The sequence below is a fragment of the Cynocephalus volans genome, chromosome 15, assembly GCF_027409185.1.
Source record: "Cynocephalus volans isolate mCynVol1 chromosome 15, mCynVol1.pri, whole genome shotgun sequence".
NCBI classification, from domain to species: domain Eukaryota; kingdom Metazoa; phylum Chordata; class Mammalia; order Dermoptera; family Cynocephalidae; genus Cynocephalus; species Cynocephalus volans.
Window position 1 is genome coordinate 92,911,353 of NC_084474.1, and position 12,980 is coordinate 92,924,332.

Genomic DNA, 12,980 nt, shown 5'->3' on the forward strand with positions numbered 1-12,980 from the left:
GTGGTGTGCTTCTGGCCACGCAGCTAACACTAGCAGTCAGGGGTGTCCATGTCACAGTCAGCTCCACTGCTGTGGCCTGACCACTTCCCATTCTGGAAAAGCAGCTGCTGATGCCTGTGTCAAATACAACCCCTGCTGTGACCTCCAGCCTGGCGTGACACTCACCTGTCATGTTCTTTATCCACCAGGTGGTACCTGGCCCGGAAGGCCACCAGGTGAGCATAGTATGCTGGCGCTGGGATGGACACGGAACGTGTGCAGCGCACGTAGGTGTGACACAGCTGGTAGGTTAGAATCTGTAGCTCATCGGAAGAGAAACGATTGTCATCCCAAAGGACATGATAGTGGGAAGGCCTGCTTGTCCCCTAAAAGCAGATCGGAGGGTCGGACAGTCAGACTTGCTGTAAAACCTCTATGATTTGTTTGTTTTTGGCAACTGGCCATTACGGGGATCCAACCCCATGACGTTGGTGTTATAAGGCTGTGCTCTAACCAACTGAGCTGTATACCCTCTATAAAGGATACTGTGGAAGAATATTTAATAAGAAGATATTTATACTGTATTATTATTAAAAATGCTCCAGAACCACATATATTAAATGGCCCCATATCTGTAAAATACAAACTGTACACACTTTATTTACACATAGAAAAATCATAACGAAGATATAAAGCAACATTAAAAATGGCCATATTGAAGACTGTGTCATTAGGTCTTCTACAATGCTATACTTATAATGGGAAGAAAAAAATCTCCAACAAAGTTCCATACCAATAACATTTTTAAAATGGGAGTTGAAACATGAGTACTATTTTATGTACTTTTTGTAGTTTGAAATCTTTAACAATGAAAGCAGCAGGCTGGGTCCTCTGCACCGGGCACCCCCAGCGGTTAACAACTGCAGGAGGCGGCTCCTGTGTAGACCTTTCTGTCACCCCCGCCCGCCGCACCTCCTGTTCCACCTGCCGGCCTCGAAGCCCTTCCACCTCTTCCGGCCCTGTCCACTGGCCAGCTCATGTCAAGGCCCTGGGCAACATGGGGATGGCAGAACGCTCTTGTCCCCAATGAACCACTGCACACACATCCCTGCACCCGTTCCTGGCATGTAACCAGCGGCTGTCACAGGGGCCCAAAGGCAGAGGGTACTTGCCTACGTGGGTCTGCCACCAGACCCAGGCTGCCAATGCAGCCCTGGCCATGCCAGGCCCTTCTGTGTGCTAGTCTCAGCTGTCTCACCAGGGAAGTTTCCCCCAGAGAAAGTTCTGGGGCAGAAAACGCATGCGGGGGCTGAGATGAGGGCTTCCCCCACCAGGAAAGAAGATGGGAGAAAGGGGAGGAGGGAATGTGAGCGGGCGCACAGCCGCCACCATGAGGCTCTTTACAACTGGGCCAGACGATCTACACCTCTTGGTAAAAATAGAGTAAAAACCTTCATGCTCTCTATTGCATATTCTTTTTTTTTTTTCTTTTGAACCTTTCAAAAACGTAAGATCCATTCTCAGCTCTCAGGCTGTACCAAAACGGGCTGCAGGCTTGAACTGCCTGCAGGTCAAGCCCCATTCTCTAGCCATGGGTGATGTAAGTGATGTGGAGATTTAAATATTTCCCATGGAATACTCAAAGCACATAGTTCATAGAGAATTCTCAGATGTTAGGTTCAAACTCCTTTGGTGAACATATTTGTCTTTACTTATACTGTGAAAATCAAAAGCCCCTCTGTGATCAAGTGCTCTGAATGCATGTCGGGCACATGATGAGGGTTTCTTATGTCCCAGGGTGCTGGCTCTGCAGGGTCGGGGGGATCAGCCCTACGAGGGACATGGCACTTCTGTGGTGGCAACATTTATGCAGAATCGCCTGTGGCCAGAGGGAGCCCAGGAGAGCACCAAGGGGACAACGAGCCACGTGGTGACCTTGTCTGTGTGTCCAGCACCCAGCTGAAGCCTGGCCTCGGCCAGTGATTGCTCGTGGAGGGCACTGCAGGGCTGACCACATGCATTGATGCCATGTCGCCACTCTGCACCCCAGTCCCACTGCAGCAGCTTCTTGGGGCTGCCCTGTCTGCTTCCCCTACCACGGCAGCTCCAGTTGTCTTGTTACTGCTCAGATCTCACCTTATAGCTCACTAAGTTCCAGCCACAATGATACCCTTTGTCTGCTGCAAGTGCCCTGGCCTTGGTACTTCTGCCTGGACCTCATCTTATCTAAAATGAAGCCCCTGCTGACCACCTGCCACCCCAGAACCCTAGAGATTCCTTCCTCCCCAGTGTCTGACATGGCCTGGAGCCCTGCCTGTGCCACTCACACCACATCCCATGAGCTGACCATAGCGCAAGTGTTTGTTGAATGTGTGGATAACATCGCAGCCATCTGACCCTGTCCAAAGGGACCCCTGTCCTTACCTGGATGCCAGCGTGACTACACAAGTAGAAGTCAAACTCGGTCGGGTGGGTGATTTTCGTGTCCACAGTAGTGCCTGCTGGAATGTTTCCACTTTTCCCAACCTTGGGCAACACAGGAATCTCATTAGACATGGCCAGAAGCCACAAAGCAGAGCAAGCAGAGGACCACACCTGCACCGCCTGCTCCAGCCAGAGGCTACCCTAGTTTGACTGTTTTAAAATGGTTAATATATTTGCTCAGTGAAATAGTATTAAAATTTAACAAGTATAGTCACGTGCCACACGATGACATTTCAATCAACGATGGACCACCCATACCACAGTGATCCTGTAGGATTATGGTGGCTGTACCACACAGCCTGGGTGTGCCGTAGGCTGTACCATGTAGGTTTGCATAAGTAAGCTCTGTGATGATTGCAGAATGACCGAGTCACCTAACAACGCATTTTCAGAACACATTTCTGTCATTAAGTGACACTTGACTGTATGAACAACTGAAATTGAATTAGTTAATATTCTATTTGGGTTGGGGTTATTTTTATTTTTACTTGATCTCCTAATGGCCCATGAGTTAAATGCAGTCTTTCCTCTTTACTGAGGAATCTGAACCTAATACTTTAAGGGTTCTTCATTATTGCTGGCGCTATTTTGACTTGGGTCAAGATGGAAAGTGTCACTGACATACAAATCTAAAGCTACACTGGCGATGGACACTTAATGGGCAATCATTGAGCACAAATACATACAATATTCAGGGCGGAGGAGCTAGGAAGCCCCAAATGCTGCCAGGAGCCACTAGACTTTCTGGTGGCTCATTGTTACCACCCAAGACAATGGGGTGGCTTCATCAGAGACTGTTCCAGAAGCTTGGGGGAGGAGGATGGACAATAAATATAATTATTAAATATTCTAATTACATGTTTACAAGCTTGGATTGAAAAGACAGCAAAGACCCTGTTTATACTGCAGCAGCAGCAAAGCCGCACACCCCACACTGCCAGAGTCACTGAGTTTTCTTAGTGCTCCAATATTCTAAATACACACACAGAAGAGAATCTCCAGGGTACCCCCTTTGCACCTTTAGATTTATTATTTTACTTCTTGCCAACCTTTTTTTTTTTAACCTTCAGATTTTTCAAAGAAATAAAATATTTGGAAGTGGTGGTGCCCCCTTGCACCTCTTCTAGATCCTATTCCCCCTCTTCCCGTCCCTGGTGGAATCTCAAATACATACTTTATTCTTTGTATACATACTTTTATGCTTTTGCTACATGTTCAAGTATCCATTAGTGATGTACTTTATTGCTTTGCAGACTTTAAAACTGTATCACATATGCCTGTTCTGCTACATATTATAATTCCAAGATGTATCCATTTGATAGATGCAGTTTATTAATTTTCACTGCTGCATAGAACGCCAATATAAAATGCATCACAATCTATTCTGCTGTTAGTGGACACTTAGATAATTTAAAATTTTTTGTTACTACAAACAATGCTGCCATAAATATTCTTTTATATGTGTCTCCTTATACAGAGGCATGTGAGTTTCTTCAGGATAGATCCCTAGAATTTCCAAACTGCATCCCAAGTCGGTTATCAGTTTGTACTTCCATCAACAGCATATGACAGTTTTCTTCAAAATAATGCATTTACTCTGGGCTGGGGGCTGGGCTAAGTGCTTTGCATGGGTAAACTTAGTCGATCCTTCTGAAGGTGGTACAAGAGAAGTGCACAGCTAAGTAGACGTCTACGGTCCAGTGGCCATTACGTGCAGGGGCTGGATTTGAGCCCACGCCTTCTTTCTCCAGACCCTGCGACCTTAACCACAGCACCCACAACCTTGCCAACACTCGGTGTTACCAGGATAACCTCATAAAGTGAGTTAATACTTTCTCCTCTTTCCCATTCTCTGACACACTTCATACAAGAGTATTCCTTGAAGGTTTGGTGAAACTTCCCTGGAAAAATCTCTGGTCTAACCTCATAAAATAAGCTAAGTAATTTCCCCCGTTTTCTTATTCTCTGCTACACTCTAAGATGACCTACACTTGAAGGTTTGATGAAACTTGCCTGTAAAACTCTCTGGGCCTGATACCTTTTGGGGTGGGAGGTTTTAAGAATGATTATTGGATTTCCTCTTGAGCTGATTTTGATAACTGATGTAATACTCTAGAAACATCTGTTTGTGTCTGTTTCTTATAAGTTTCCAAATTTATTGGCATAAAGTTGTTAACAATATCCTATTGTGATCTAAATAATGTCTACTTTTTCTGCAGTTATAGTTCCTTTTTTGCTCTTAATGTTGGTATGTATCTTTTTTTTCCTTCCTTGTTCAGTCTTGCTAGGTTTATCTGTTTTCAAAGGATTAGGCTTTGATTTTGTTAATCTGCTCTGCTGACCCTTCATTATTTCACATTCTGGGATGGGCGAGTGGGGGCAGGTGTCACCAGGAGGAAGCTGACTTCGGAGTCAGAGAGAGACCCGGGGTTGAGGAGGGGAAGGAGCATCAGCCCTCAGGCCCCTCCCTCTGCTTCCCCGTGACCCCTGGGGACTGAGGTCTCTTGTGTCCATCCTTCCCATGTCTTCAGGCTTATTTTATTTTTCTCCTTCTTTTACAAAAACTGCATCTGAGTCTACAGACGGCACTGTTTCAGCTGCATGGATAAGGCTCAATATAAAATTCTCTTGTTTTTGTTGGCTTCTGAGTATTTTGCAATTTCTGTTCTCGTAACATGTTTAATCCATGAGTTAGAAGTGGACTGAAAGTTTCAAGCATTCTTAAACTTTGTTTCTACCACTGATTTGAAATTTAATTATATGATGATAAAAACGTAAGGCTTATACAAGACTGAGGTTTGGAAATCTCCCGAGGCTTCCCTTTGTCCTGGTAGGAGACAACTTTTATAACCCTTCCATGTGAATTCAGCTGTGTGCAGGACTCTACTATTAGACCTGGCTTGTTCATTTCACTCTTCTGGTGCTTAGTTTTTACTCATTTTTGTCTGTTTCAGTTTCTGAGAGGTGTGTTAAAATATCCCTCTTCAATGGTGGGTCTATCAATTTCTCCTTGAAAGTTTTTTTGGGGAGTGGGCTGGGGTTGTGGGTTTTCCTGGCAGCTGGCCACGACAGGGGTCGAACCTGGACCTTGGTGCCATCAGCTCTAATCGGCCAGCCCTCTCCTTGGAATTCTGTTAGTTTCGCTTTACTCTTTCTTTCTTTATATAATTTTAGGTCATGGTGTTAGGTACATTCAGTCTCATAGCTGCTGTACCTTCTCGGTGAATCACTCCTCTCACCGTGGGAAAGTATCTCTTTCTGACTATAACCCTCAACTTCCACCTCACCTTCCTTTTACAGACTCTGTGCTCACGGCGTCCTTGCTCTGGACAGGCAGCAGGGAGACGCACTCTCAGCTGCAGCTGCCTTCCTCCGGTGCTGGGTGGACATGAACCCACTGCCTTCTGGCCCTCCTGGGCCCAGTATGAGGTCTGCTGGTGTCGGCCTATGGTCTCTCCTATCTGGGCAGTGTCTCTGTGCTTAGGCAGCTACCTTGATGTTGTGTGGCTATAGGTCAATGTGTCTAGTTGTGAATTTCTTGTTACTTATACTGGTAGGAAACATACGCTTTTAACCTGAGGACTCCTGTCTTTCTTTGTGTAGAATTCTCAGCTGTTACATCTACAAGTCTTGCTTCTTGCCCATCCTCATTATTCTGATTCTGGAACACCTATGGGATGAACTGTGGAGCCTCAACTCAGCCATCTTTTAACTCCTCTCCAGATTGCTAAATAGCTCCTTGGAACCACCTTCCAGCATTTGCAGTACAACCCTCAAGGGATCCCCCGTTTACTGCCTTGTTCTACCAAATTCTCACAACTGTGTAGTCCACTGTCATGGTTTCTGACTGGTTCTTTTTCAGAGCTACCTCTTTTGGTAAGTGGGTGGATAAAAGACATCTCCTGTCCCAGACCTATGAGATTTATAAATTAAGATTTCTCACCAAACCGAGGAAAGCCCTTCTCTGAAGGCTAAGGCTGGGTCCCCATGAAGTGCCTTGGGGGATGGAGTGTCCTGAGAACATGGGACAGCAGCAGCGAGTGGCCAGTAGGGACGCTGGGGTGTGGCTCAGGGTGCAGGGTGGAGGGGAGAGAAGCCCCTTGACTCTTAAACAACCCACGTTCAGCCTGGCCTGCCAGCCCCAAGCCCGCGCACCGTGCGGCGGGTTGTGGGGAAGCTCACCCGCTCATTCTTGTCGGTGCAGAAGAGGCGGGTGTGATGCCTCTTCTGCACCACGATGAAGGTGATTCCTGGCTGGTAGTCCTTCTCCAGCTTGATACAGGCCTCGCGGATGGCCAGCAGCTCGTGGTGCAGAACCTGAGGGCAAGGAGTAGGGAGAGACAGCATGCTTGAGGATTCGTACATTTTGAAGATCTCTTGCTACCTTAAAATAAATCCCTTGATATGTATCCTTTAACAAACACTTGCGATCAAGTCTCCTAGTTCCACTAGCTTGTTATCAGATGTGTGACTTTGCCCTTCTAAGCCTGTTTTCACACCTATGCAAGTATAATGGAGATGATACCCAGGTTTCATGCTTAAACGGTTTAAATTAGATAATGCATGAAACTGCTTAGCACAGTATCTAGAATGTTCTAAGTGTTCAATACATGGCACCCACCACACACAGGAGTAAGTAATGAGACTTAGTACTAAGGGAGACACACAGGAATAAATCGATTCAACAGCCATTCATTAAGTTTTTTTTAATGGAGAGGAAAGAGGGGAAGGATCAAATAGAAAAACACTGTCCTACAAGTCAGACCTCAGTTTGAATCCAGGCTCTACCACCAGCTAGTCGTGTGGCTTTAGAAAAGCCACGTACACACATCTCCAATTCTTCCGTTTTTAAAATGGAAATATCCTACCTCCCAGGCTTGATGTGAAGATTAAAAGCAACGTGGCACACAAGTACCAGGCATGTAGGACCCAAAGGATGCAAAGACAGCCACTGTTCTCACCGTCTTTGTTCAAAGGCAAGTGGCAAACAACCCACCCCAGTGTGATGAAGGCCGAGGCAAGTGGTAAACAACCTGCCCAGTGTGACGAAGGCCGAGGCAAGTGGTAAACAACCCACCCCAGTGTGATGAAGGCCGAGGCCACGCACCTTAGATTTCCAGCAATTGTTCTAATGAAATACTGTAACAATGTCTCAAAAATATGTCTTGGGGTCTGGGTTCAGAAAACCCAGTGGTGGTGATTCTGCATGATGATGAACATTTTCACAGGGTGATAAGAACAGAGAGAGGCAGATACCCTCCTCTCTAACGGGGAGGGCTGTGACACAGGACAAACGGCTGGGAGCTCGGAAGAGAGGAGAACATTTCCTACTGCAGGGAACCCAGAGGTTCCATCCAGGAGGTGCAGCTGAATCGGGCCCTGAAGGCTGCACTTTGCACTGAGGGCACAGCACAGGGCTGCCAGCCCAGGCTCCTGCAGAAGCTGAGAACCAGAGGCTCTGGCTAGGAAGCGCCAGCTGGTCAAGGAGCACTGATGTGTTCACCCAGGAGGCCATGGTCCTCAGGAGGATGGACCACTGCCTCCACTCTGGCCCAGGGAGGCAAACATATTTGTGCCCTGTCATGTGCTACCCACGTCACGTGCCTGCTGATCAAGGCAGGAGGTTCTTGAGCACCCGGGACTTATGAAACACACCACAGCAGCCATCGAAGATGTGTCCCCACTTGGATGGATCTCCCCCAGCACCAGGGACGGGCCCCCAAGGCTTACTTCTACCTTCCCAGCTCACACCTCCCAACGAAGCACCTGCTGGGAAGTGCAGAGAGGCAGAGGCAGAGTCAGTCCTCGCCAATGGAGAAACATTGGGGGAGTCCATCCTCTGAGTTCCAGGCCAGGTTGGATTTGTTACTTCCCACAAGTCACTGTGACCTGGAGGTGCTGCAGGTGCTTAACCCAGGAGAACAACGAGACTCCCCTCCCCCTCACTCGCCCTCGTCTGCGATGACTCCCCTGACCTTCCAGACCAGGCAGCGACCCAGGCGTGGCCCACCCGTCTCCACATCAAACAGTGACCAGGTCCCATTGACTCCACCTTTGCAAGAGCTCTCGCCCACCCCTCCTCCTGGCCCACAGCTCTCAGCCTGCCTCTGCACTCCCCACCTGCACCCCTCACCGCAGATAGGTGTCCCCAGACAGGACAAGGTCCCTGCCCGCAAACATGCTCCACAGCCTCCGAGGCAAAGCCTGGACACTCGGAGAGCACCAGACCGCATGCTGCACTGCTAAGTCTGTCCTGGGCCAGATGCAAACCTCTCCCCACACTCCTCAGTCCCCAAGCCCACACCATCTGTCCTCCTCTTCCTTTGTCCTGCCCCAGGCCAATGCAGACAGTCTGCGTTCAGTCTCCCTGCAACCCACCTGCCGCCTTGCGACCAGGTCAACCCTGGGGCAGGAAGCAATTCTGCTGCACAGCCATGTGAATGAAAGACATTTGAGAATGGGGGAGGGAGAATACGCGGAGGTGCTGACCTGCTGGAACTGCCCTTCAGAGACGCCATCGCGGTAGAAGATGATGCGGGTGGGCTTGAAGCGCGTGGACTTGTAGAACTGGATGAGCAGCTCACGCACCATGGCCGCCAGGTCCTGGATGATCTCCTGCCGGTGCTGCTGCACGCGCACTGTGGCACAGTAGCGGTTGGGGTGGGCGTCCATGCTGCCCACGACCTGCGGGGAGAGGCACCGAGCACTGCCATGAAGCCCCCATAGCCCCCTCCACTGGCGGCTGGAGAGAGGCTGGGCCCTCATGCATGGCCGGGGCGGGGGCACTCCCTGCCCTCCTGCTTTCTTTGCACAACTGGCAACAGTGTTTATAAACATGTTCTAAAAAACCAAGTTTGTCCCAAGGTACATGATAAAAACTAGACAATTATTCAAAGACTTATTCTGCTTATGATCAGATGTGTCTCATTATCAGTCCAAAGAAAGCAACTGGTGATGGGACAGTGTCCCTAGTTTTTAAGGCAAATTATTTTTCCAAAGAAGCCATTTGCATATCAATACACAATACCCCCAGATTTTGGCCCTAGGAACAGTGAAGCATCCCAAAGACGAGCTGCCTTCTATAGGTGGTCGTCTGAAGGGGATGGCCAGCTGAGGGCAAGGTGAGTGAGCCCATGGTGACATGGTGGTCTTCTGCAGGGGATGGGGACAATCAGCTCCTCCCTGCAAAGGGACCAACTAGAGCCTTCCTGCCGGGGGAAGCTAGTTCCTTAAATTCATGAAGGGAAAAAAACCTTTCACGTCACTGAAAAATAGGAACTGTTTCTTCACAGTGTGCCTGTGTTGGAAATCCTATAGCACAGCTTTTTCCTGAGTTAATTCCCCCACATTCTCCACTCTTCTGTCCTGCCTTGGGCTACAATTTTGCTCTCAAACCGGGAGAAAAATAAGTAGATTCTGAAATATCTGTAGTTGGTATATAAACAGAAATACATTAACATAAACAGAAAACTGATCCTATTGATTGAGAATTGTAGGGATAGGAGATAAACACAGAATTTTCTGTTCTTGAAAACTTGCAAAAAAATAGCCTAGGCCTCTAAAAACCAGAGATATGGTTCAGTGCTACATAACAACTGTCCAGAAGAACAAAAGCTAACAGGGACCAGGTGAGAAGGAACAGCCAAGAGTGCTGTGCCACATGCTGGGGCTGACACCTGGCTGGGCAGGCTCCTCTCTGAATAATGCTGGCTCATCTGCAAACCAGAGCACGGCTATACCACGATGATCTGCTGGGCTGTCCTTCACTGATCAAATAAGAAAAGGGCTGAAAAATACCCTGGAAAGTGAGAAATGCTGTACACACGGGCAGTGGTGGGACTGTGATTACTGGGCTAAGTTTACTTAATAAAGGAATCACTGTCCCTGAATGACATTGGAGCACACGGCATACATTGGTTTCCTCCACCTAGCGCAGCTCATCTGGCTCCCTCATGTCCCAGAGAGATTATCCTGTCCCACATTCCCTCCAGACTCATCAAATAACGTCAGCACTTTCTGAGCACCTACTGTGTGCCAGGCACCATGCCAGGGACTTAACTATATCATTTCATAACAATCTCAGGAGGTCGATGTCAGTATCCCCATTTACACACGAGAAAGTTCAGGAAGGTTAAGATCAACTGCCCAAGAAAAACAGCAGACAATACAGCCCGAGCCTGTCTGAGGTTCAGGATCAGAGCAGAGCCGGTGTTTCCTGCTCAGTGCAGGGCACTGGGTCCCCCACACCCGAGGCTGTAACCAGCCCACCAGGCCCCAACATGCAGGGGCTTAGGGTTCCAATTTCCAACCACCAGTACAGCACTTCTCTTGGAGGTGCTTCTGCCAGGGAGGCCAGGGTACCCCAGTAGGATTTACACGCATGCACAAAGGCACTAGTGGGGGTTTCAGAAAAATGACCAGGAGGAAAGAAAGAATCTGATGCTTGCTTCCCTCCTCTTAGCTAAATCAGCTACAGAACACTGTGGTCTCCGGTCAAAGACGATTTTCAGGTAACACCCTTTGCTCTCTGTATTGTAAAACTCAAGACCCACACTACTGAGAGTGAATGGTTTGGTTCAGTCCTTTCACGCAAAAGGTCACAGCTACAATTACACTGCCCCCCCCCTGGGAACAATGTGTGGCGGCTGAGCATGCAGCTGATGCCCAACCCTCTAAGAAGTGGGCAGCAGCCAGGTGCAAAGCAACACCCTCAGTACAGTGACCATCTGTGAAACCAAGGGCCACCACCTCCCACCTCGATAATACCCACAAAAGTGGAGGAACAGTACTATGTCTGAAGTCAGTTCATGCACTTTTTAGCATTTTATAATGAAAAACAGAAAATATTCAAAATGAGGCTCAGTACCTTCCCTGCAGGGGAAGTTATTGGGTATTGCCTGAGCTACCGGTGAGGACAAGATCACCTAACAGCAGGCTTTTCATGCCGACAGACCTGGCTTGGTTTGATTTTGTCTTTTCTTGACACTGACAACTCACACAGCTCTGCCTGCTTCTTAGAACTTGTTTTATGCCATTGTTAGTGTCCCTTCCAAACAGGGACTTGATGTGAGACCCTGATTTCACCAACTGGGCTGTTTAGTAAACCTACATGCCTTTCAGGAAGAAACCCTGGCCATGTAGGGGACCATGCCTCTTCCCCACAGGCACCCTGGGAGGGCTGAGGGCCTTGCACAGAGGCAAATGTTGCCAACAGAGGGCTCAGGGGAAGCAGGACACTCACGGCAGCGATCGAAGGTTTCTTCCCATCCCCAGCAGGTGGGTGAGTGACATCTGCCCCCAGGAAGATGACGGGCTGCTGGAACACTGGAGGCCTGCAGAGGGAATCAGGCATCAGAGGCCAAGGCCCAGGACATGGCCGGGACCTCTGGCGACCTTCAGTACCACTGTTACCTTCTGGGGGTCGTAAGAGCACAGTGGTTATGCTCTGAAAAGAATCTTTATCTTCTAATAACACATACAGATAAAATAGCACAAGGTCTGAAATCTGCTTCAGAGCAGCCCAGGGTGGGTGCAGTATATCCCGGACAGGTCTGGCCAGGCATGGACGGGTTCATTGATCCATACCTCCTACCTCTGTATATACTTGAAAATTTCCAAAATAAAGACATAAAAAGAAAATAAGTCCCATGGTTTCTTACTCAACCTTCAACTTGGCGCTACCCTTAATGCCAGGGCATCTCACCTTCACGCAGCTGATGCTGGGGCCCTATCAGTTCTTTCGGGGGACGGGCTGTCCTGAGCACTAAAGGAGCTTCAGCAGCATCTCTGCCTTTCCCCCACTAGATGCCAGGACCACCCCTCTTAAGTCCCAACACCCAAAAGTGTCTCCAGATATTGCCACACATTCCCTGGGGGGGCAAAACCACCCCATTGGAGACCTCATTCCCTGAGGGGGTGGCATGCACAGCAGTCATGGAGATGCCAATGGGCGTCCTTCGGACTGTGCTGTGGTCCTTTGCCCACTTGGGTGAAAAAGTCGGGGATCAGGAAGGTTGTCCCCATTTCTTGGTTACCTTTGCAGCGGTATCAACTATTAAATGTGCCCATTTCTGGAAGCAGGACTTACTGAACAAGGTTCTCTGTGTGACAGGCTAAGTCAAATGCAGCCATGGTGCTAGCTGAGGGCTATGCCCCTCAGTGCAAGATGGCTTCACACTCAAGCAGCTGCCTGGTGGCCTGGATGGCTCTGCATGGGGTTCAGGAGCCCAGCTTGAATGAGTCTGCTATGCACCATCCTGCATCCTGGCAATAAAGCTCACCTTGGCTTTGGGAAGTGACCTTGGTGGGATTCCCACCAGACAGCAGCCTCAAGGAATGCCATTAAAACCTGTGCCGGCTGCAAATGCCAGCCCACTACCCTTATTAGGAGGCGCCCACCCCTCTGCATGGAGGCAGTAAGAGGCAAAGGAATGCCCCATCCAATCCCCCGTGTGGCTTCAATCACAGCCAGGGGTTCTTCTCCCTGGGGGACTGTGCGCTGGTGCCTCTGGGGTGCC

General features: G+C 48.8%; 1 protein-coding gene across 6 annotated transcripts in view; it reads right to left on the bottom strand.

The window, feature by feature from the left end:
- Positions 1-12,980, bottom strand: part of AGO2 (argonaute RISC catalytic component 2) — a 107,736-nt gene that overhangs the window by 9,422 nt on the left and 85,334 nt on the right. For all 6 annotated transcript variants that reach the window (XM_063079244.1, XM_063079239.1, XM_063079240.1 and 3 more), the window contains 5 exons: positions 11,705-11,795; positions 8,953-9,147; positions 6,646-6,780; positions 2,404-2,505; positions 166-365 (listed from right to left, as the gene is read on the bottom strand). In XM_063079244.1, the coding sequence (XP_062935314.1) occupies positions 166-365; positions 2,404-2,505; positions 6,646-6,780; positions 8,953-9,147; positions 11,705-11,795 (723 nt within the window). The remainder of the gene's footprint in view (positions 1-165; positions 366-2,403; positions 2,506-6,645; positions 6,781-8,952; positions 9,148-11,704; positions 11,796-12,980) is intronic.